This window comes from Dreissena polymorpha, chromosome 8 (assembly GCF_020536995.1).
Source record: "Dreissena polymorpha isolate Duluth1 chromosome 8, UMN_Dpol_1.0, whole genome shotgun sequence".
NCBI classification, from domain to species: domain Eukaryota; kingdom Metazoa; phylum Mollusca; class Bivalvia; order Myida; family Dreissenidae; genus Dreissena; species Dreissena polymorpha.
The window spans coordinates 6,326,430-6,353,081 of record NC_068362.1 but is presented as its reverse complement, the minus strand read 5'-3'; the positions used below and the strand labels follow the sequence as shown (position 1 = coordinate 6,353,081).

General features: G+C 34.9%; 2 protein-coding genes across 37 annotated transcripts in view; one reads left to right on the top strand and one right to left on the bottom strand.

Moving 5' to 3' along the window:
• LOC127841657 (uncharacterized) overlaps positions 1-26,652 on the top strand; it is a 425,798-nt gene that overhangs the window by 237,861 nt on the left and 161,285 nt on the right. The gene's annotated exons all lie outside the window — the stretch shown is intronic.
• LOC127841652 (leucine-rich repeat-containing protein 71-like) overlaps positions 1-26,652 on the bottom strand; it is a 58,806-nt gene that overhangs the window by 23,493 nt on the left and 8,661 nt on the right. For 30 of the 36 annotated variants that reach the window (XM_052370643.1, XM_052370650.1, XM_052370649.1 and 27 more), the window contains exons 2-13: positions 21,178-21,284; positions 20,512-20,535; positions 18,473-18,688; positions 16,294-16,413; positions 15,011-15,086; positions 10,962-11,036; positions 9,951-10,019; positions 8,823-8,982; positions 6,299-6,382; positions 5,421-5,510; positions 2,006-2,113; positions 108-207 (exon numbers count right to left, since the gene is read on the bottom strand). In XM_052370643.1, the coding sequence (XP_052226603.1) occupies positions 108-207; positions 2,006-2,113; positions 5,421-5,510; positions 6,299-6,382; positions 8,823-8,982; positions 9,951-10,019; positions 10,962-11,036; positions 15,011-15,086; positions 16,294-16,413; positions 18,473-18,688; positions 20,512-20,535; positions 21,178-21,284 (1,229 nt within the window). Of the gene's footprint in view, positions 1-107; positions 208-2,005; positions 2,114-5,420; positions 5,511-6,298; positions 6,383-8,822; positions 8,983-9,950; positions 10,020-10,961; positions 11,037-15,010; positions 15,087-16,293; positions 16,414-18,472; positions 18,689-20,511; positions 20,536-21,177; positions 21,285-23,828; positions 23,984-26,652 lie in introns of those variants that run through there. The other 6 variants (XM_052370646.1, XM_052370681.1, XM_052370653.1 and 3 more) reach the window with 3 other exon arrangements.

Here is a 26,652-nt window from a genome sequence, read left to right as displayed (position 1 = left end):
CAGTGTAACAACACTCCACCACGAAATAAATCCCTGCTTTGTGTCTACAACATTCACAAAATTCTCTGCTTGTGTCTGTTATCACAGTCAGGATCTAAATAATTTACCTTTCTTTGCCGCTGGTTTTTCTTCTTTCTCTTTCTTTCCCCCCTTTGCTGCTGCTTTGTCATGTTTTTCTTCTTTTTCTTCTTTGCCACCTTTAGGATCCTTTCAAACAACAACAACAACAGGAGATTACTGACAGATGAAGTTTTATATTTCAATTACAAAATTGACATTGCCCAATTTTAAATCAACCCAGATATAATTTTGTTTTCTAAAAGTTACGAATAATGTCAACTGAAACTCAACAAATCAAATTTCATAAACAAAATATTCAAAAAAATTGACATTAGTCATAATTAACCAGGAAGTTTTATGGTGTTCAGAAAACATAATCGTAAAACAGTTTCCATGCAATACTTATTGCTTTTAGTGACCATTTACAACAGGATGGACCTACATATACTATGACAAACAATTTTCCATGTAGCAAAGCTTTTTTTCTTTCAATTTATTGATGATATAAACATTGTCATTTGGTCTGTAACATTCCAACACGTACCCCAAAATTTTGACTTTAGACAATTTTATTTCTGATCTTATTCAAAAGATCTTTAGAACTACTAACTTGCAATCTTTTCAAATAAACTATGAACACTTATCAAAACAATTAATTAATTATTTGATGAAAGTGATTATTAGTTGTACAATATTTAAATAACAAGTGAATGCAACAACACACAAACAATTGCCTTTAATCCAATATGTGAACATAACAGACAATTTCAGTGCACATGCCTACAGTGAGCTCTCCTATCTCCCATGGTCAGTCTTTATATGCAATGCAGTACCAGGTCTACTCACAACACTGCCAATAAGTTGAGAATGTCATCCCACAGCAAAAAGGACACATTAAAAAGATTGTGATCAGCAGTTTATATTCTTCAATCAGTATGGCCCAATTTCCTATAACTCCTTATTGTATTTACATGACAACATATGTATTCACCTTAGTATGCAAACATGGTACTAAGAAGTTTGGCAGTCGTCTAACCAAATGGAGAATACAAACTGAATTATAATGATGAGTTTAAAATATACTGACATATGAAGAGGTTAAGTGATATGTGTCTTGTTCTGTGAAAGCTGGTCATAATGCATGTGCGTAAAGTGTCGTCCCAGATTAGCCTGTGCAGTCCGCACAGGCTAATCAGGGACGACACTTTGGGCCTAAACTTGATTTTCGGTAAGGAGGGACTTCCTTGAAACTAAAAATACCATTAAAGCGGAAAGTGTCATCCCAGATTAGCCTGTGCGGACTGCTCAGGCTAATCTGGGACGACACTTTACGCACATGCATTATGTCCAGTTTTCTCAGAACAAGACACATATTTTAGAAAACAGAAATGAGCCCTGCTCTGTGAAAAGGGGGTTTAATGCATGTGCGTGAAGCCTTGTCCCAAACTAATCAGGGACAACATTTTCATTCACTTTGTTACAAGTAATTCTGGTCAACAGGTCATTTTCACATTCAGAAGACATGTGGTATTTTGAAGACATCTTTTTTATAAATATTCTTTTTGGAACAACCTTTTCACCCTTTTCTGCTCACAAGCAAAGAGCAATTACTATATGCCACCAGTCTACCCTTTCCTGCTCACAAGCAAAGAGTAATTACTATATGCAACCAGTCTAAAACCTGCTCACAAGCAAAGAGCAATTACTATATGCAACCAGTCTGAAACCTGATCAGCTTGTTAGCAACTAGCAGATCGTTAACTTTTTTTCCTGTTTGCTGGTCATCAGTATCTTAAGGTTGAAAATGAAGCCTCTAAAACTTGAATCTAGTTGGAAAGGTCTTAAAATCAATCGGATTTTCTAAGGGATTACAAACGCGTGCAAGTGTCTCATTGGTAAAGAGTTAAACCCTTTGTTGCATGTCATATTGGAGTGAAGCACTTACTTTCTTGCCCTTGGCTGATATATTTGGCATTTTCTTTTTGTCAGCGTGCGTGTTACTGCGTACACTACCTGGGCGATCCTTGGAGTCCGCCCGTCTGCTTAATGGCGGCTGTAGGAAGTGAATATACAAAGGGGACGTGAACGCACAACAACAATACATCAGTGGTTTGTTAGCTAGCTTGACACACACAATATGATTCATTGTTTAAAAGCATATTAAACTTATGCTAGATTTCATTTTTTAAGGGTTCGATTTGACAATGTAATTTAAAGATTATTATTATTATAATTGCATATGAAGAAATGATTTGAAAACTTTTATTTAAAATGGAAAGATATTTTGACCATATTTATATGGTTATGTTTTGCGCTTAGAAAACAATGCATTTGTTCACTAAAGCTTAAAAATACTTAAACATTTAAGACCTCTGTTTGCATATTAACAGATTGCATTTTTGAATGTCATATTGTGTGTTGACAAGTTACCATCTCACAACACTTGCATTCATACATTCATGAGAGTTTTCTTCAGTCAATGTCAATTTATCTATTTATACATTTGATGAGTTACTTTATTGTAATTGGCAAAAGGTTAGGTGGTTGTACACTTTTGTCTTCTGCACATTTTTCAAGTTCCTTGCATAATATTTATATTGAATTCTTTCTAAAGGTTTCAAAATGAAATACCATTAATATCCATTGTTTTTATACAAACAGGACACACTATATGTTTTAGGGTTAAATGTAAATTATCGTATTCAAAATTGAGGTAACAGATTTACAAAAATAAAAAGAGGAGATATTGGTTACAGATTATTTTACATCAAAAATCTAGTTCACTATAGTTAAAATAGAACAATGTTGGTGTATACTCAAAGACTAGACTTCTCTCATTTATGTAGATGCCATTACAAATGCATGTTAAAAGTTGTTCAAAGTGATATTAAAGATCTCTGCAAATGTAGCAAACAAGATTATGCCATAGAAAGTAACATATAATTTTACTATTACAAATAACTTAATGTAAGTTTTTTTTAGAATTAAATGTGTAAAATATATACGCAATTTTGCACCCCACACATTCATTTGGACTGTACCGTTTCTATGGCCAATCTTGGTGTTTCTTTCAAACAAAACTGTAACACTTACACTAAAAGATTTGTTCTTAGCTTTTAGTCTTATTGAACCACCAAGCACAGATGGCTATAAACATTGAAAGACATTTCAAAACTTAAACAAGAAACAATCAGCTTTAAAAGTATTTATGTTGTAAAAAAAGCCTTGAAAACAAGAAACCGTCGGAGACAGGTGATGCTCCCCAAAGTTTTTTTTTGTCACAATATTGCACTATATATTCAGATAAAAGGAAACGTCTTGAGGGCACAGTAGTTTGGGAACAAGAATTTTTTTATAGAAAATTTCAAAGTGCCATTACTCTGTGAAAAATCATCCGACCAGAACCCGCTGATAATATGCACATCTCCTCTTGGTAGTGAAGCTCCCCATAAAGTTTCATCGAATTCCGGTCATTCGTTGCTGAGTAATAGCCCGGACAAAAATGTGCACGGACGGACAGACAGACACACACACACGGACAGACGAAGCGGGGACTATATGCTCCCCCCAAAATAAATTTTGGGGGAGCATAAAAACCCATATAGTATGGAACAGAGTCTTGAAAACCAGTACATTATGGGAAAGAGCCTTAAAAATATGGGAAAGAGCCTTGAAAACCCATGCATTATGGGAAAGAGCCTTAAAAATATGGGAAAGAGCCTTCAAAACCAAAACATTATATGGAAGAGCCTTGAAAACCCATACATTGAGGGAAAGAGCCTTACAAAATATGGTAAAGAGCCTTGAAAATCCATACATTATGGGAAAGAACCTTACAAATACGGGAAAGAGCCTTTAAAACCAAAACATTATATGGAAGAGCCTTGAAAACCCATACATTGAGGGAAAGAGCCTTACAAAATATGGTAAAGAGCCTTGAAAATCCATACATTATGGGAAAGAACCTTAAAAATATGGGAAGAGCCTTGAAAACCCATGCATTATGGGAAAGAGCCTTAAAATCTGGGAAAGAGCCTTGAAAACCCCTACATTATTGGAAAGAGCCTTGAAAAACATACATTATGGAACAGAGCCTTGGAAACTCATATATTATAGCAAAGAGTCTTGAAAAAAAAACATTATGGGTCAACAGTGTTTGGGAAGAGACTATTGTGCGAATCATTTTAAGTGTTCCCTAAAACTAATATTTATATCATGCATTTATACCAGTCACCAGTTTGACTGTATAGTTTTGAGATAATTGCTATTAATTTGCTGTGAAAACCCGGTACATCTTTGACACAAATCTAGCTTATTTTGTGCATTAAGACAACCTATGGAACATACCAAACACTTACAATAACGGTGATAGTTATTTAATCACGTCCTAATTTTAATTGAATTCTTGAATTCCATGCCATAGTCTTTAATTGTGCAATGTTTACTTTGAACAACTTTGTCAATTACTGACAACATGCAGAAATTACAAAAACAAAACATAACATACATGCAGCATACATTCTTCAATATTAATTATGACAAATAATTAAGCTACTGTATTGTAAGTTATATATACTTTTACTAGTATTTTTGTCAATGAAACATATAATATTAATTTAAATATATTATAAGATTTGTTGTGATATTGAAGATACAAATATGTTGTATAGTGTTTAGGTAGGGATTAAGCTATAGAAGAATTACAAATGGTAGGACATTCCATTTTTATGCACCATCCTGTTAAAATATGGTCCAACTTCCATTTTCATGCTCAATTCTTTTAAAGTAATAATAATATCGCAGCAAAAAAATATGCCTTGCATTTCTTCATGGTATAAAGAAAATATATATCTAAAGTTTCATGTTGATCAGCAGGACACTGACAGACTAGTTCACAGCACAAAGTGAACATGCTCAGCCTGTCAGACCAACCGACAGGGTGACTTCAGTATACCCCTTTTGTTTGCTGTCAGAGCTATAACAACACGTAAAATACGAATTGTTGTATAATGTGAAAAGACAACCAAATAACCAAATACCAACGGCCCGCGTTCTAGGAACACAGGACTTAATTCAAACATGTAACAACAGTGACAACACTTTTTTGCTTTTATGGAATATTTTGTGTAAAAAAGTCTCTTCTTACTAAAAATCCAGTTTAGGAGCAAAGTGATGTCCCTGATTAGCATGTGCAGACTGCACTGGCTAATCAGAGAAAACATTTTACGCACAAGCATTATGCCAAGTTTTCCCAGAACCCAGCCCAGTTTACTAAAAACAATTTTTTGTGAATAACTTAATTACTGATAAGTGATATACTGACAGTTTAATGTCAAATGATGACAAAACTCTTGACTTACAGATTTATTCCTGTCCGGTGACGCCCTGTCAGACTGCTGTCTCCTGCGTTCTACAACCTCCTCATGTGTCAGTGGAAACTTGGACAACACCTTGAATCAGAAAGTATTGGTAAAAACAGATCCACTTAAATGAGTAATTATTTTAGGTAAACAAATGTTAAGTCAAACACTGATAAAAACTACATTGGAATCTCCACATTTATATAAATTTGTTTTTGTGTGTGTATAGTTGCCATTTTCATCGTTTATAACAGCATTTAAGTCATATCACTGCAGTGAAATTAAAAACACATATTTCCTATGATGGCTGGTTTACCAGTATTAAGTTCACATACCTACACCATTACCCCTTTACCACTGAGATACCTATTTAACCCTTTACCACTTAGATACCTATTTAACCCTTTACCACTTAGATACCTATTTAACCCTTTACCACTTAGATACCTATTTTGGCGCATTTGTAGCCACTTAGAAAGTTTCATTTAATTAAATACCTTTCTTACTTAATTAAATTTCAAAGGCTTCATTTTCAAACCTTAGATACTGAACAGCAGCAACAGCATAAAACCTGAACAGACTCCGAGTTACTCGATGGCTATTATGGTTTTATGCTGTTTGCACATAGCCATTTTCACTTTGCTTCTCACTTTCTGCTTTGAATTATGATATTTTCTGTTTAAGGAAAGTATCTTTTTAGCAAAAAAATCCAGTTTTGGCGGAAAGTGTCGTTCCTGATTAGCCTGTGCAGTCACAGTCTGTGTAGACTGCACAGGCTAATCTGGGATGACACTTTACGCACATGCATTAAAACCCCTTTTCACAGAGCACGGTCCAATTATTTTACAGAATGCGATTCACAATATGAAAAGTGGCACCTCTGACAGTTTGATGACCCCCTGATCTCCAACGTGGTTGCTGGCCAGTGACAGGGACAGCAGGGTACGGTTCAACCTCAAGCCCTGAAAATAAACATGACAACAAGCCTCACCATGGTGGACATTATTACAGAATCATGTTATCTAAATAACAAAGTTCAAAATAACCCTTAAAGGGACCTTTTAACTGATTTTGGCATGTATTGAAGTTTGTCATTAAATGTTTTTTATTTTATGCTTTCCGGTGGTTTATAGAGAAATATCAGTGAATTAAAACTGATAATTTCACGGTTTCAAACAGTGAAAATTATCAGTGAAAATTATCGATAATTTTCATTGTTTACTGTGAAATGACGTCATTTTCTTGACGAAATAACGTAATTATCTCAGCAAAATTCTTTAGTTAAACTCTTTAACAATGTATATAAACGGTGAAAATAAGCATAAAATAAAAAGAAAATTTGTTGGATTCGGTGGAATATCGATTTTAATTCACTCTTGATCTTAAAAAAAAATATATTTTCACTCGTGGCTCCGCACTCGTGAAAATATTATTTTCTATGATCACTCGTGAATTAAAATCGATAATCCACCGAATCCAACAAATATCCTCTATATATATAAATGTAAAGATTGGATCTAAATAGCTCTAGTAAATAAACAGGAATAACACTAAAGAAAGAAAAAAAGTAACCCTAAACTGCATGGACTCGAACCACTGACCCATGGAGTAAAAGTCTATAGCTAAGACCACTCCACCATCTGTGCTCATACAATGAGTGATGTATTTTATGTATTATAAAAGCAATCCTTGTAGTATCACAAAATATAACGACAACAACAGAACTCTCCAAATTATTCAATCGTTTCACATTGCAACGCTTTATAATTTTAAGGTTTTTAATTCGTCAAAGATGCATATAATGGATATTTAAGAGCATGATAAATGTTCAGTATTACTGTTTCCTCTAAAATGCCATAACTACAAAGAAAATTTGCGATTCTGAAGCAATTTTTTAATTTTGTCAATTTACCAAAAAGTGAAAAGGTCCCTTTAGGTAAATCTCATGCATTCATTTTAATCTAGTCCAATGATTTTTTCAGAATGTAAGTACGCTTTCATTATTTAAATGTCATTATCTTCTGTATTTTCTCTTTTGGCACAAGATCTCAAGAACTAATTATCTGAATATAATTGAAGCTCTATATTTATGGTTTTTAGAGTTGACATGCGCATATTTACAGAATGTTCTGCTAAAGTTTTTAAACAGTAACCAACACACTAAATTTGATGAGTGTAGGTCAAAGAATTCTCTAGATATTCGGTAGAAACACAATGGCAATGGAGAAAACAGTTTTTATTTAATAAGCACTTGTGACCTTGACCTTTGACCTCACAATTGATAGGAGTCTTCTGTTTCTCAGAATCTTCCATTCCTCTAACATAACCAAATAATTATATTGGTTACAAGTCACTGTAAAATTGACTGCTGAATGATAAAACTGAAGTCCCAACAAGAAGTCCCAACAAGCTATCAGTGTTTTTTTCACTGTTTTGGGAATGGGGGCATGCCCCTTTGGATTGGGAAAATTGGCGACGTTTTACTAAAATTTAGAAACAAGTGTTGTTACTTTTTTTTGTAAAAAATGCTTAGAGGTTGAAAATAAAAGTGTTTGCAGCATTATATTTACTAAGGTTAAACTTATATAGCTGGATGGGAGATGAACAAAATGTTGAGATCTAAAAAAAAAAATTCATTGGGAATGGAAGCAAATACTAAACCTGATTTTGAATGAAAAAAACAAACATGGCTGTATTATACACCAATCTGACAATGGGCCTTATCACCATTCTGACAATGGGCCTTATACATCATTCTGACAATGGGTCTTATACACCATTCTGACAATGGGCCTTATACACCATTCTGACAATGGGCCTTATACACCAATCTGACAATTGGCCTTATACACCAATCTGACAATGGGCCTTATACACCAATCTGACAATGGGCCTTATCACCATTCTGACAATGGGCCTTATAAACCATTCTGACAATGGGCCTTAAACACCAATCTGACAATTGGCCTTATACACCAATCTGACAATGGGCCTTATACACCAACCTGACAATTGTCTTATACACCAATCTGACAATGGGCCTTATATACCAATCAGACAATGGGCTTTATACACCATTCTGACAATGGGCCTTATACACCATTCTGACAATGGGCCTTATACACAAATCTGACAATGGGCCTTATACACCAATCTGACAATTGGCCTTATACACCAATCTGACAATGGGCCTTATACACCAATCTGACAATGGGCCTTAAACACATCACGCTGCCTCAACTTCAGATAGTGACTATTTAATTCATTTTATATTACATAACAGAAATCTTCAAATTATTATAAGAGTTATAATCAAATTAATATATGGAGAAAATAAAAGTTGACAAAAATAAAATAAAACAGTCTATCATCACTTTTGTGTAAGTCTTAGAAAGGCCTTACCTGAGCAATCTCTTTTACACCTTCATCACCAATCTTGTTATTGCTGAGGTTGAGGGACAGCAGGGTTTTATTTCCCCTCTTGGCACTACCGAGGCATCGACCAATCATAATTGCCCCCTTGTCTGTGATTCCGCAATGGCGCAAAGATAAATTCTGAATCCTGTTGTAGTTATGAAACAGGGAAAATATCAAATATTTATTTATATAAAAAAAATCGGCAATTTAAACAGAATCTGACAAACATAAACACATGTCAATGGAAAAAATATTAAACGTTTGTGAGAGAGTTGACATGTGCTAAAAAATAAATATTCACTTCTCAGGTGGATGATAATCAGTTAATTAAATGTGTCTTGTTCTGACAAAACACTTTCCGCTTAAACTTGATTTTTGGTAAAGAGGGACTTCCTTGAAACTAAAAATACCATTAAAGCAGAAAGTGTCGTCCCTGATTAGCCTGTGCGGACTGCACAGGCTAATCTGGGACGGCACTTTACGCACATGAATTAAGCCCAGTTTTCTCAGAACAAGACACAAATTTTACTAACGCCTCAATTAAGACAATTAAGAACCAAAAAAATCCGTAATTTTCACTGTTATACTTCTACATTTGAAATGGTCAATGACCAGTTTCAAATCACTGATATTTCCTTATAAAACACAGAAATGCATCAAACAAAGTGAGTTGTGTTCTGGGAAGCTGTGCTTAATGCATATGAGTCGTGTTCTGAAAAAACTGGGTATAATGCTTGTGAGTAAAGTGTCGTCCCGGATTAGCCTGTGCAGTCCACACAGGCTAATCAGGGACGACACTTTCCACTTTTATGACATTTTTCGTTTAAATGAAGACTCTTCTAATCAAAAATCAAATTTAGGCGGAAAGTGTCGTCCCTGATTAGCCTGTGCGGACTGCACAGGCTAATCTGGGACCACACTTTACGCACATGCATTATGCCAAATTTTCTCAGAAAACGACTCATATGCTTAAAGTGTTGTCCCAGATAAGCCTGTGCGGCGGGAAAGTGTTGTCCCTGATTACTAAACTGCACCGCCTTATCTGCTATTCCACTTTACACACATGCATTAAGCACAGTCTTTCAAGAATCTGAATCAAATGAAACAACTTACGGACTCTCTTCAACGATAAGTTCAAACCAGTTTTCATCCTCGACTGTGTTTCCATCTAGAGTGACATTCCTGTGAGATAACATAAAGCACAAAGTAATTCTCTATTGACAGTAACTGTATGTATTTTCTATTGACAGTAACTATATGTATTCTCTATTGACAGTAACTATATGTATGCAAAGCAAATTCTAATATTGATATTTTATTTATCAAACAATTCCCCCTCATGCCCCGCTTTGATTTTTTTTTAACCTTTGACCTTGAAGGATGACCTTGACCTTTCCCTACTCAAAATGTACAGCTCCATGAGATACACATGCATGCCAAATATCAAGTTGCTATGTTCAGTATTTCAAAAGTTATCACAAAAATTTAACCAAGGTTAAAGTTTTGGGACAGAATGACAGACAGGCTAAAAACAATATACCCCCGATCATTTGATCCGGGGGAATAAAAAGAATATATGAGTTGTGCTCTGTGTAAAGGGGGTTAAATGCATGAGTGTAAAGTCTCGTCCCTGATTAGCCTGTGCACAGGCTCATCAGGCAAGACACTTTCTGCCTTACCTGGGTTTTTGTCAAGAAGAGATTTTTTGTTAACCAAAAATGTAATAAAACCTGAAAGTGTTGTCCCTGATTAGCCTGTGCAGACTGCACAGGCTAATCTTGGACAGCACTTTACACACATTCATTAAACCCCCTTTTTACATAGCAGGGTCATTATATACAATTTCTATTGTAAATAAGCTTCTGCTGAGTTAACCCTTTGCATGCTGGGAAATTTGTTGTCTGCTAAAATGTCGTCTGCTGAATTTCTAAAATTAGCATTTTCTTCGATTTTTTTCAAAGAATACTATCAGAATAGCAAACAGTTTGGATCCTGATGAGACGCCACGTTTTGTGGCGTCTCATCTGGATCCAAACTGTTTGCAAAGGTCTTCAAAATTTGGTTCCTGCGCTGAAAGGGTTAAATTGTCATGTGCAGGTATGGGTTTGTAAATAATATACATACTTGATGTTGGGGCAGTTTGGGATGATGTTGGCCAACATGTGGAGGGTCTCACTGTTCAGTCCCGTATTCCATAAACTGAAATGCAGAAAGACATGTTGAAATGAACTGTTAATTAATATACACGGCCTTATTTTAAACTACATTTGAAATATTGCTTTCTTTAGCATGAACAATATTATATAATTGTGAATAAGATATGTCATGTTCATTAAACATATTACTGCTAAAAATATAATGATTTAACAACTGTTTAGACTGAACAAAAATTTGTTCAACACACCCTTTTATAACTTGCTATCAAATAAATATAATTTTTTCTTCAAAACTCACAAAATATAAAACACAAAAAGTAATGGACAAGCGGTAAACTTATTTAACTGAATATACAAAGAATTGATAGGTAATAATCATGACACTTTCATGAGTTATGTATTTGTTTTGCTCAAAGATTTAAATTATAAAAATATTATAATTAACAAGCAAATTCGTTGAAATGATATCCCCACCTCTTCACCTCGTTGATATATATACACCAATGACATTTTAAGTTGATATCTTGATTACTTTCAAAGATATCACCATCTAAAGTTTGTGACAGACGGACGGACTGACTGACAGACAGACAAAGCAAGTGATATATCCCTCAACTTTAGGTGGGGGACAACTATGATTACAATACATTTATTCAAAATGGTATAATGAACTAAAAGAAAATAATTCTACAATTATTATAAACAAGGTTTGTTTGATTCAAATATAATTATGGAACAAAAATCCAATGAATTTAAGTCAATAATGGACTTACAATCCAATGATTCTAAGATTATCATGGACTAAGATTGCTAAGATTTTAAGATTGTAATGGACTAAGGTTCGATTGATTCTAAGATTGTAATGGACTAAGGTATTCTAAGATTGTAATGGACTAAGGTTCAAATGACTAAGATTGTAATGGACTAAGGTATGAATGATTCTAAGATTGCAATGGACTAAGGTATGAATGATTCTAAGATTGTAATGGACTAAGGTTCAAATGACTAAGATTGTAATGGACTAAGGTTTGAATGATTCTAAGATTACAATGGACTAAGGTTTGAATGATTCTAAGATTGCAATGGACTAAGGTTTGAATGATTCTAAGATTGTAATGGACTAAGGTTCAAATGACTAAGATTGTAATGGACTAAGGTATGAATGATTCTAAGATTACAATGGACTAAGGTTTGAATGATTCTAAGATTACAATGGACTAAGGTTTGAATGATTCTAAGATTACAATGGACTAAGGTTCAAATGACTAAGATTACAATGGACTAAGGTTTGAATGATTCTAAGATTGTAATGGACTAAGGTTCAAATGACTAAGATTACAATGGACTAAGGTTTGAATGATTCTAAGATTACAATGGACTAAGGTTTGAATGATTCTAAGATTGCAATGGACTAAGGTTCGAATGATTCTAAGATTACAATGGACTAAGGTTTGAATGATTCTAAGATTGCAATGGACTAAGGTTTGAATGATTCTAAGATTGCAATGGACTAAGGTTCGAATGATTCTAAGATTGCAATGGACTAAGGTTTGAATGATTCTAAGATTACAATGGACTAAGGTATGAATGATTCTAAGATTGTAATGGACTAAGGTTTGAATGATTCTAAGATTACAATGGACTAAGGTTTGAATGATTCTAAGATTGCAATGGACTAAGGTTTGAATGATTCTAAGATTGTAATGGACTAAGGTTCAAATGACTAAGATTGTAATGGACTAAGGTTTGAATGATTCTAAGATTACAATGGACTAAGGTTTGAATGATTCTAAGATTACAATGGACTAAGGTATGAATGATTCTAAGATTGCAATGGACTAAGGTTTGAATGATTCTAAGATTACAATGGACTAAGGTTTGAATGATTCTAAGATTGCAATGGACTAAGGTTCGAATGATTCTAAGATTACAATGGACTAAGGTTTGAATGATTCTAAGATTGCAATGGACTAAGGTTTGAATGATTCTAAGATTGCAATGGACTAAGGTTCGAATGATTCTAAGATTGCAATGGACTAAGGTTTGAATGATTCTAAGATTGCAATGGACTAAGGTTCGAATGATTCTAAGATTGTAATGGACTAAGGTTTGAATGATTCTAAGATTACAATGGACTAAGGTATGAATGATTCTAAGATTGCAATGGACTAAGGTATGAATGATTCTAAGATTGCAATGGACTAAGGTATGAATGATTCTAAGATTACAATGGACTAAGGTTTGAATGATTCTAAGATTGTAATGGACTAAGGTTTGAATGATTCTAAGATTGTAATGGACTAGGGTTCGAATGATTCTAAGATTGCAATGGACTAAGGTTTGAATGATTCTAAGATTGCAATGGACTAAGGTTTGAATGATTTTAATGTTGTGATTAACTAAGGTTCGAATGATTCTAAGATTGCAATGGACTAGGGTTCGAATGATTCTAAGATTGTAATGGACTAGGGTTCGAATGATTCTAAGATTGTAATGGACTAAGGTCTGAATGATTTTAACATTACAATGGGCTAAGGTATGAATGATTTTAAGATTACAATACCCTAAGGCTCAATTTTGTTTTAAGATTACAATGGACTAAGATATGAATTATTTTAAGATTACAATGGACTAAGATTCAAATCATTTTAAAATTTCAAATGACTATGCTTCCAACAAGAAACCGTCGGAGACGGGTGATGCTCCCGAAAGTTTTTTTTTGTCACAATATTGCACTATATATTCAGATAAAAGGAAATGTCTTGAGGGGCATAACTTTGGACAAAATAATACGATGGATGGTTTAGCAACTTAAAAATTTCAAACGGCCATAACTCTCTAAATAAATCATCTAACCAGAACCCACAAATAACATGCGCATCTCCTCAAGGTAGTTAAGCTTCCCATCAAGCTTCATTGAATTCCAGTCAGTACATGGGGATCTAACCCGTACAAGAATTGCACTATATGTACAGTTTATAGAAAATTTCAAAGAACCATAAGTATGTGAAAAATCATCTGACCAGAACCGGCAGATAATATGCACATCTCCTCTTGGTAGGGAAGCTTACCATAAAATTTCATTGAATTCCCGTGATAAGTTGCTGAGAAATCGCCCGGACAAGAATTGCACTATATGTACATTTAATGGAAAATTTCAAAGGGCCATAAGTCTGTGAAAAATCATCTGACTAGAACCCACTGATAATATGCACATGTCCTCTTGGTAGTGAAGCTTCCCATAAAGTTTCATTGAATTCCGGTCATTAGTTGCTGAGAAGTCGCTATGACAAGAAATGCACTATATGTAGTTAATGAACAATTTCAAAGGGCCATAAGTATGTGAAAAATCATCGGACCATAACTGGCTGATAATATGCACATCTCCTTTTGGTAGTGAAGCTTTCCATAAAGTTTCATTGAATTCCGGTCATTAGTTGCTGAGAAATAGCCCCGACAAGAATTGCACTATATGTACAGTTAATGGAAAATTTCAAAGGGTCATAACTCTGTGAAAAATCATCTGACTAGAACCCGCTGTTAATATGCACACGTCCTCTTGGTAGTGAAGCTTCTCATAAAGTTTCATTGAATTCCGGTCATTAGTTGCTGAGAAATAGCCCGGACCAGAATTGCACTATATGTACAGTTAATGGAAAATTTCAAACAGCCATAACTTTGTGAAAAATCATCCGATCAGAACTGGCTGATAATATGCACATCTCCTCTTGGTAGTGAAGCTTCCCATAAGGTTTAATTGAATTCCGGTCATTAATTGCTGAGAAATAGCCCGGACAAAAATTGTGCATGTACGGACAGACAGACACACGGACGGGCGAAGCGGCGACTATATGCTCCCCCCAAAAATTTAGGGGGAGCATAAAAATTATGAGATAATGATGGACCAAAAATGCCATGATTCTTAGATTATAATGGACTATAATACCAATGATTAGAAGAGAATGATGAACCAAAACTCCAATAATTCTAAGATAATTGATGACTCGTATTTCATACTTGATGGAATGAAGTTTGTCTGTAGATTGCCAGCACTGGGTCAGTATGTCCATCATGGGAACATCAATTTTCCAACCTGGCATGTACAATAGAAACAACATCATGATATACAATTATACAAACACATTTTATTATAAGTTTATGACATGTTGAGGTTTTAAATTAAGAAGTATCCGGAAAAAAAAAGAAATTAAAAACAATGACAAACTACCTGCATATCTTGTAACGAAATCATGTGAAAGGAATAAGTCAAATCTAAGCATGAAATTAATAAAAAATGGTGTGATACTTATTAAGAAACAAGAAACTGTTTAAATGAATGCTATAACCCCAGTGGAAGCCTTGTCAGTATGAAGTCATTGCCCTGTGTGAAAAAGTTTCAGTCCTATGAAAGGTCAAAGTCAAGGTCAAAATGAGTGTTGGATGGAAGTATCAAAGCTGTTTAGTAATAAGCATTGCTGCCAATCAAAGTCAATTGGGGTCAACCAGAATGTTGACCTTCTGAATAAGTCTAAGTCAAAAGGTAAATTACGGTTAAAATGAGGTCAGGTGATGTGAGCAAGGTGAGAGAGGTCATAGATAACAGTATCAAAAAGACTTTAGCCAAGCAATAAAAGTCCCCTACCTCTCCATATTGCCATCTATCCATGTTTCAAGTTTCATGAACAAATCTGAAGAACTTAAAGTTATCGCAGGATCCAACATTTTCACCAATATTTCTAGTCTATTTGTTGCCATAGCAACCAAAATTCTAAGGTTATTTTATTCTATGAATAAAATGAAATGACGTGCATAATCTCCATATTGCCATCTGTCCATATTTAAAGTTTCATGAAAAAATATGAAGAACTTTTGAGTTATCGCAGGATCCAGACAAGTGTGACAGACTGACAGACAGAGCTCAAACCACAAGTCCCTTTCCGGTTTCACCGGTAGGGGACTGATAATAGACAAAGTGTGTAAGTTTTTGTTGAACCAGAATTTGGACCTTCCGAATAAGTCCACAATAAGGCAATGTCAATATGAGGTAAACTTTAGGTGTTAACAGTGTTTAAAAGTTATGTAATTATAAAAACTTTCCAGGCGGCACTTTCCATATTTTGGTATAACCAAGATTTTGAACCTTCCGGATTATTCCAAACTTAGATCAACGTCCAGCTTTATAGCAGGCGGTATTGATGTCACACAAAACACGTCATCTAGAGTTAACCACGAACGGACAGACAGGTGGAGAGACTTATCGCTTTATGGACATAAAAAAACACACAATGTCGATAATTTACCTCTGATGAAAATTTCGGTCACAATTTCATGTTTTTCCTCCATTTCCACTTGTATGCAAGGTTTGAAATACTCAAACTTGTCTTTCAAGGCAAACGTTTTTGGCAGTGCATCTGCTGATTCTAAAATGGAATAGAAATAAAAGCGTGAATTAATAACATACTTATAAAAAATAATTTGAAACATTTTAAAAATTATAGACATCCACAATACCTTATTGTGTAGGTGTTTTTATTGTTTGTTTTATCACTTGTGTTAAAGTTCTTGATTTTTTTGTCCATTTTTTTTGTAGTTACCTTATCACATTCAGAGCATTTTTTAAATCCTTTTGCAAGGCAAAGCAGAAATGCAGAAACAATTATAAAATAAATACACTAGTTTACCAGAAACCTAAGTGCCCCTGTTTTTGCTCATTACAGTTTTTGTTTAAACGATAGTTAATGTAGATGAAATTTCATGACTCTACAGGCAGCCTCTCATTATAAAAAAAAAACAATTCTGACAGCCGATTCGCCTACAATATCTAAGGTTGGCTTAAGGCCCTGGGGTATTTAATATTTTGACAACTGTTTCTGACATTTGTTTTTTAAGTTTCTCTTGTATACATACAATGCATTGGTGTTTTATTATGGGCCCAGCAGGAATTGAAGGGGCAATGGGCTCTTGAGCTCATGTTTATTTATATGCCTTGATTTTATGCTGTGGATTCTGACAATGAGTTATGCACAATGGGTCTCCATGAGCCGCTTAAGCGTCGTCACAGATTAGATCAGAAACAAAAGATGCCGCTTTTGCAAAAATCTTGTTTAGATTGAAAGTGAAGACTCTGATAAGCCTGTTTGGACTGCATAGGTCAATCTGGGACTACAATTAACATACATGTATAAACCAGGGGTGGCGAAATCTCAAAAAACTATACTAGTCCACGGACAACCATTTAGGATATTTAACTTGTCCGTTGCTGAACTACACTTGTCCGTTAATGTTTATATAAATTATAAACGCATTTATTGATTAATGTAAAACAATGTGGAATATACCAAAATGAGTATGATTTGCCAGTTTTGTTTATAGTTGTATTTCAATAGTACATTCATTATAGCAGTATATTATAAACAATATAAAGACTTTCTAAAACTTTTAATCTTGAAAAGCTAGTGTTAAAACATGTGTTGAACATAAGTACATCGTAATCTTAACAAATTAAACTAATCCAATATGTCGACCTCATCAGACTGAGGCTCTGCGCCGCTACTGGTAGCAATTTGATTATCATCAACTGGTAAGCATTGAAAATCTGTGAGCCCAGTTTCTTGAAAAGTTCTGGTGCGTATACTTAGATCATATTTTTTATCATAATCTTTCTTAGTTTTTTTGGGAGGTGGACTGCTCAAAGCTGCGGGTTTCTGCTCCGTTGTTGAAGATTTAAAAAAACTAAATGTTTCATTTTTACCATTAAAGTCGTCTTAAATAACAAGGTAGACCGTGTTTTGATTATCTTACTTTGATACTTTTTCCGTCTGATTGTAAAAATAAAGAAACCAGTCTGTACACTGTCTAACAGTCGGGCCGAATGTTTAAAATGCGGCATGCTCCTGGTCTCTTATAGAATAAGGGAGATCACTGCGCAGGAGAGTGCCCGTATTTTAGCTTGATTGCTCCGCAAATAGCACTGACAATGTAATCGCATGTCAACATCCGGTTTTGTAAAACTTAATTACGGCTTTAATACAATGTATTTTTTTGTATACCTGGACCCGACTTTTAACAAACTTGTTGTCCACGGACAACTTAATTGAAAAAAATCAGTTGCCCAGACGAGCAAATGTACGACTCAGGCAACTCGGACATTTGATTTCGCCACCCCTGTAAACCCTATTCCACTTAGATATGTATTTTCAAGCATTTGTAGTCCTTCAGAAAAATAAATTTAATTTAAGACCTTTCTTACTAGATTCAAGTTTAAAAGGCTTCATTTCCAACCCTTTGTTACTGATGAGCAGCAAACAGCATAAAACCTTAACAGACTGCGAGTTCCTTGCAGGCTATTCTGGTTTTATGCTGTTTGCACATAGCCTTTTTCACTTTGCTTCTGAGTGGGAAAGGGTTAAACCAAGTGTTCCCAGATAGAGAGTCCAATCGTTGTCGTGCATAGTGGGTTTTAATGATACTGTAGTTTACCTCCATCATCATGGTTTTCCTCTGTTTCTGGTTCTGGTTGTGTTGCTGAAACCTTCCCTTTATCTTTGCCTGCCCCTTTAACCGGGCTTGCCTCCTGCTGTGTGACCGGGGCTGGGGGCTTCGGGCGTGGCAGAACTGGAGGCGTGTACGACATGTTGCCTCGGCGACATAGCTCAGTAAAATCTGCACCGAAGTTGCCTGTACACACGTAGGGCTCTGAAAAAGCCAGTTCATGATTTCAATTTTAATATATAATTGTTTTTTTTATATGTATTTTTATTTTCAGAACTTATGTTGGATCCGTCATGTTGTTTTGATTGATTGATATATGGCAACTTATACATCAAGGATTTAGTTGGTATATAAAATATTTATTTTATCTGCTCCTCATGTACATCATACCCCATCAAACAAAATTTTAATTTATTAAATTTAATTTATTAAACAATGTTAAAACAGGCCAATAAATATGTAACTTTTGTCATCTGTAGATGGTTGGGGCATAAACATGCTAACAGTTGATGAGGACAAATAGAATATCAGGAGGTGTTGAATACATAGAAGTTTATTAGCCCAGCATAAAAACCTGAACCATTTGCCAAGGCTAATGCATTAACTATTTTTTACCCTCCATAAATCAACTTATCTGCATTAAAAACTAACCTAGTATTCACTTTATATTTTAAAAGTAAATGATAGCCAATTCAGCCTCTTTTTTAGCCGATTTTGGAAAAGTATCCGATCCAAACCAACTAGGAAAGATAAGCGCGAAAAACTGTGAAATTCCAATGATTCTTGTCTGGAAACCTTCAGATTGGGAATTGGTGTATGCTTGGTATAAATTGCACAAACCAATTCATTTAATGCATTTTGGCTTGATATGTTCAGTTTCAGTGCTCATTTTACTGGTTCACTTGGAGATAATGCACTTTTGGAACAAAATTGAAGACATTTTATTGCCCTTTGGGAAAATTTTCAGACGGTAAAAAGGTATTGTATAGTTTTTCCTCAATTGGGAAAGTACCTTTTACAGGTACTTTATAAAGATGGAAAATAATCTCTGCAATGTCCAGTCTATACAATTTAAATCCTCTGACCCTAGAAAAACAGAAACTGGTGGAAGTACACATGAAATTGATTCAAGAACACTTCAATTCATGAGCAAGCAAATCTAAATAAATATTGTTGAGATATTATATTTCAATTATCAATGTACGCACACTATAGTGAGCTTTTTTAGAACATCCATAATTCACTGAGATACAATAATAATTTATGGCAACAAATAAATTGCACAATATTAAACACTAGTACATGTATGACGTGAGGCATCGTTATCTTGTCATCAAACATAAAATGGGAACCAATTTTTTTAACAGGAGCAGCTGAAGTAAGTAATGATATTTGTTTACATATAAAGTTTATAACAACATCTTATAAATAGTGTTGTGTTTTTTAGTGAATGTGAATTGTTTTTGGATAAAGACAATTATTTTCAGTAAAATAATTAATCTACCTGACAAATACTTCAACAGAGGGACATATTATACCCGTTATACAGGTTCCTGTTTGATTAAATTGGATAACATTTTAAAAGTCTGTGCAATAATGAATTGCACAAAACATCTTTACAATCCATCTATTTCAATACATTTATTTATTATTCCCAGTTTCACTAAGTACAAAGAGGTGAAATCGGATTACAATTTGCCTTTCAGTTAACAATTATGTGAACAGTTTTTGATGTGAAATAGAATGTGTACAACAATGGTATTTGTACATTAGTCTTACCTTCTTCCAATTCTGATTCCAATTCAGAATCACTTTCTAGATTCAACATGTAATGAAACAAATTTGAACACATTTTTAACTATTAACTTTTTTGCCTTTGAACATCTTTTTGCACAGTAAAAAAGGCATATGCATAAAGTGAGTAAAGATATTTTGATGTTCTTGATGTCAACATAAAAGAATTTCAAACAAAAACTTTTAAAAATACTAAAACGTAACTCAATTAAGTATTGAACATACATACTTACCTGTATTTTTTGGTTTGTTAATATCTGGACAATAAGAAATAACAAAATTATCATTTTGTTTATAAATTTGTATTATAAATTGATTAACATGTGTTACGTTTTACTTTTTTTCTTGTAATATTTCACAGCCATAGAAAACAAAGTTCTGTTACATGAAAAGGCATAGAGATGGTCCTTATTATTTAGAATTTTTTATTATATTAATATTTTACTGATGCATGATGAAGAGTGCTAAAGCACCAAGGAATTTGAAAACCCTTTGAATCATATAGTCAATAAAACAATAGTTTTCAATATCAAGACTTATCAACAAAATTATTAAGAAACTTAACCTGTTGACCTAGTTTTTTGGATGCACATAACCAAGATTTAATTGTTTACAGCTTATGTTTAGCCAAAATGATCATTCTGACCAAGCTTCATCAAGATAGGTAACTCTGACCAAGCTTCATCAAGATAGGTAACTCTGACCAAGCTTCATCAAGATAGGTAACTCTGACCAAGCTTCATCAAGATAGGTAACTCTGACCAAGTTTCATCAAGATAGGTAACAAGGCTTCTCTAGGATTTGACCTGGTGGCCTAGTTTTCAGATGCACATGACTTGGTTTCCAACTCCAACTCATTTCTTTAAAATGTAGGAAAATTAATAAAACCTTAAACTCACCTAAAGCTTTGTTTGAATCCACCTCATCTTGGTTGATTGCAGATGGATTTTTGTCCTTGGTCAAACTTTTTTCCACCTTTTTCCCCATCTTGACACGACTAGCCAAGCTGCCAAAGAGAATAAATACAAATATTTACACTGGATAATACCAAGTTCTCAGGCTTAAGACTATTCTGTTTATTTTTGAGAAAACTGGACTTTATGCATTTGTGTACCAAGTGTTGTCGAAGATAAGCTATGCAGTCCCCACAGGCGAATCAGGGGCAACACTTTCGTCTTAGACTGAAATTTTGTTTAGAAAGGTTTACCGTTTATAAACAAAAATTCCATCAAAGCAGAAAGTGTCATCCTTTGTTTGCCTACGCAGAATGCACAGGCTAATATAGAAATACACTTTAAGCACACGCATTAAGCTCCATTTTCCCTGACTTATAAGGTTGTCAATCACAAGCAAGCTTAAAATGACCATTCCACTTTACTAAATACAAATTATTGGTAGGCAAAAAAACAACAACTTTATTTCAGTCAAGACAGTAATTCATGTAGGTTTCTCTGCTATGGTTGATACATGATTGAGTAAATTCTTGGACTCAGAGCTGGTTTGTTTACCTTGGAATTTTCGAAGATATCATATCTTCTTCATCAGCTGATTACTGGCTAACTGACGTCACAGTCACATGACCGGTGAAGGGTCACGCGATACGAGGAGACTGTCATACCTATGAACCGCTAAAAAAGGACCCCACCAGGCAAATGAAAACTAGAATGGTCAACATCTTAAAGAAATGGAAGAATGGCAATCTTATTTCAGAAAAACTGTATTTTCGACTTTATCCCACAGCAGAGAACGTTCCAAAACTATACGGACTGCCCAAAATTCACAAAAAGGATGCTTCTTTACGACCAATTGTATCAAGCACAGGTAGTGTACTGTACGCAACCGATAATAACATTGCTTCGGTCATTGGCCCCTTGGCTGGTTAAATTGAACACAACATAGTTAACTCGGTGGATTTCGTTCAGAAAATCAAGGATCTCAAAGTACCCCCAGGCACGAAACTGGTATCCTATGATGTCTCAGCACTTTTCACTTCAATTCCAGTACCTTAAGCACTCAATAGTAATCAAGAAAAAATTGGCTGAAGACACCAAACTCAACGAACAATCTGAGCTCAGTGTTCAACAATTGATTGAGTTGTTAGACCTCTGCCTTAGTAGCACATATTTCATATACAATCAACAATTCTTCCAACAGTAGCAAGGTGCGGAGAAGGGATCTCCTGTATCGCCAATTGTCGCGAAATTATATATGGAGTTCTTTGAGAAACAGGCTTTGGAAACTGCCAGGAACCCACCGTCCCTCTGGCTGAGGTGCGTGGATGACACCATGACAAAAATCCATGAATACCATATCCAAGAATTCACAGACCACATCAACTCAATTGACGAACATATTAAGTTCACATCAGAGGAGGAAGAAGATGGCCGTATTCAGTTCCTGGACACATGTGTTCACGTGGCAGACAATGGGTTGACGAAAACCAGGGTTTACAGGAAACGACCCACACCGACCAGTATCTGAACTTTCAGTCAAACCACCACCTTGAACACAAACGATCAGTTGAACACGCACCCTACTCCATAGAGCCAAAACCCTGGTAACAGAAGAAAATGACTAGAAGGATGAAATCGAACATGTGAAATCCACTTTAAGAACCAATAGATACCTGGATTGGATTTTCAAACTACCCAAAAAGAAAGAGAGAATAGTAGACAAAGATAAGGGAACACAGAAGAGACCTACGGCAGGCATACCTTACATCAGGGGCACCTCAGAAGTATTGTCCAGAATATTAAAAAAACATGGAGTCAACATCTTCCACAAACCATTCAATTCCATCAGACAGAACCTAACCAAAGTTAAAGATAGAACAGACAAAATGAAGAAATGTGGTGTAATATTTCATGTGCAATGTGAGGATTGTGAAAATGACTATGTTTGTGAAACAGCGAGACTATTAAACACTAGATTGAAAGAACACCTTACACAAGCTTCTTCCACAATATATGAACATTGTAAACAAACTGGACACAAGATCGACCCTTAGAACACTAAAGTACTCACTTCCGAAGAACATCTATGGAAACGCAAAGTAAAGGAAGCCATTGAGATCAAACAGAGATGGCCATCACTGAACAGGGACGAGGTACGCGAGCTACCCCGGGTGAATGACAGTCTCCTTGTATCATGTGACCCATCACCAGCCATGTGACTGTAATCAGCTGATGAAGAAGATGTGATATCTCCGAAAATTCCAAGGTAAACAAACCGGCTCCGAGTCAAAGAACTTACTCAATCAGTAATTGAGTAAGATTTGTCCCTGCCCCATCATCATTGATGACAAGTTTCGTTGTTTGCAATATTTTAGCCTTTTATAAATTATGAGAACTCAATAGCACTGAATGACGTTTAATTATAATGTTTAACTGCTTTTTCCGTCAGTTCATGCAGTTTCATTGCATGACTGTCAATAAGACACAACATTGGCTGTGGCAAACTAAGCGTTATCGATTTTGTATATTATCATAATCAAATTATTTATTATCAAGTTGTTTTATAGTTTTAGTGTAGTTTAAATGATATTTTCTACCTTAATCATGTGCCAAAATGGTTTGTTTTCCCCTATCAAAGTTTATTTACACGAACGACCGGAGAACACCAAAACGGAAACTTCTACGCAAAGTTATAATCCTACAAAAGCTGTTGTATTTTGTTTTTAATCTATGACTAAAAACCCCGTGGTGTTATTTAATAATCAAATTGCATAATTTTAATTAGGAAATTTGCGAAAATAGAATATTATATGTTTACTGTAACTAATTAGTTCAGTAAATCATTGCGCGAGCACACAAAGTCATAGCAACATGTAAATAATCCGACAGGTGCTTGATTAGGAGGTTAGGTAGCACTAAACCAAATTCGGCAGATATACGGTTGAACAACGTACACGATTAAAAAAAAGGCAACGTAGTATCATACAATACTAGTCAGTTTAAAACAGGTTAAATTGTGTAAGCAATAAGAAGGACTATAATAAGAAGCATAAGTAGGAATATCAGTAGAAGAAGAAAAATAGTAGTAGCCGTACTAGCGGTATTAGTAGTATTTGGATTAGTATTAGCAGTTGTTGTAGTAGTAGCCTAGTAGTAGAAGTAGTTGACGTAGTTGACTTAGTAGTAGTAGTAGTAGTAGTAGTAGTAGTAGTAGTAGTAGTAGTAGTAGTAGTAGAAGTAGTAGTAGTAGTAGTAGAAGTAGTAGTAGTAGTAGTAGTAGTAGTAGTAGTAGGAGTAGTAGTAGTAGTAGTAGTAGTAGTAGTAGTAGTAGTAGTAGTAGTAGTAGTAGTAGTAGTAGTAGAAGTAGTAGTAGTAGTAGAAGTAGTAGTAGTAGTGGTAGTAGTAGTAGTAGTAGTAGTAGTAGTAGTAGTAGTAGTAGTAGTAGTAGTAGTAGTAGTAGTAGTAGTAGTAGTAGTAGTAGTAGTAGTAGTAGTAGTAGTAGAAGTAGTAGTAGTAGTAGTAGTAGTAGTAGTAGTAGCATTAGATTGTAACTCTGAACTGCGTTTCCCGATTTAAATGCTCGACAGAACTGTCTATCAAAGTGTTACGCCAAGAACTAGGTTTATGTCTTTAATTAGGTGAAGGTCACAATTAAAAATCAAATTTAAAATATAAGACATCAAGGAAAAACACACACTTTTTTCGAGAAAAACTATGTCCAGAATGATTGAATTTTCAAGTAATACTGTAATGACGACAAATATGGTAAAGTTTGAGTGTTGCGAACAAGAAGCAATGTCATGGTTAAGAGTTTCAAGGCTAAATTATGAATTAACGTGATTAACATATAAATTGTGCAAAACGCGCATAAGCACATTATAGCTTTCTGAATAGTCGGGCAGAATTCACGATCGTGCTGCGAGGGAAATTCTGACGCCAAATCCACAGCCTTAAATGCATGATCGCGGTCACAGTTCATTGTTAAATGGCAAATAAAAGAAATCAGCCTGTACATTTTGTCAGAGCATACCTTTGTAAACTTCGCCAGAATATTTAAAAGTCCATTAACAGTGTTTGTACGAATTTTCACATGTCTTAGAAGAATTTACAAGTGGTGCTGAAGGGTTCGCACATTAAGGCAAAACCGCCCAACTAATTTAAATCTTGTATAATCTGATCTAACTATACATCACCAAAAAGGCTTAACAACAAGAACAACAACAAGAACAACAACATTTGTTTCAGCAATAAAGCTTACACAGAAGCTTATAGCTTACATTAATTGTGAAAGCTGGGCATAATGCATGTGCGTAAAGTGTCGTCCCAGATTAGCCTGTGCAGTCTGCACAGGCTAATCAGGGACGACACTGTCCGCCTAAACTTGATTTTCGGTAAGGAGGGACTTCCTTGAAACTAAAAATACCATTAAAGCGGAAAGTGTCCTCCCTGATTAGCCTGTGCGGACTGCACAGGCTAATCTGGGACGACACTATACGCACATGAATTAAGTCCAGTTTTCTCAGAACAAGACACAATTAGTAAATTTAATGACAATTGATTTTGTGAAATGGTACATGTACTATTATTTTGTTAATGTTTTACGATAAAAAAAATATGTTGACGTCGCCCTATTCGAGTTGTTTGTATACACAGTCAGATATATAAGCAACTATTATTAACACGTGGTATACTATTATTAAAGTACTGATGAGTTACACATATTAACAAATCTCTTGTTTAAATGGTGTAGATGATAAATCTTTAATAACGATTAACAGAATACTATAAAACAAACAAACCTCATGCTTGTCAATTGGTGAAAACAATTGGCCATTGTTTAAAAGATAAATGGAGTCATGTTCTGAGAAAACTGGGCATAATGCATGTGCGTAAATTGTCATCCCAGATTAGCCTGTGCAGTCGACAGAGGCTAATCAGGGACGACACGTTCCGCTGTTATGACATTTTTCGTTTAAATGAAGTCTATTTTTAGCAAAAATCTAATTTGGGCGGAAAGTGTCGTCCCTGATTGGCCTGTGCGGACTGCACAGGCTAATCTGAGACGACAATTTACGCACATGCATTATGCCCCGTTTTCTCAAAACACGAATAAATGCTATTGCGTTAACCTATGCATTTGAGCCGCGCTATGTGAAAAGGGGGCTTAATGCATGAGTGTAAAGTTTCGTCCTAGATTAGGCTGTGACGTCCGCACAGGCTAATCACAGACGAAACTTTCCTACAATTGATTTTTTTTCTAAGAAGAGATATTCCTGAAACAAAAAAATATCACAAAAGCGGAGAGTTTCGTCCCAGATTAGTCTGTGCAGTCCGCACATGCATTAAACCCCATTTTTTCAGAGCACGGCCAATTTACAATACCATTTTACTTTCAAGTATGCATTGTTTTAGGTGAACATG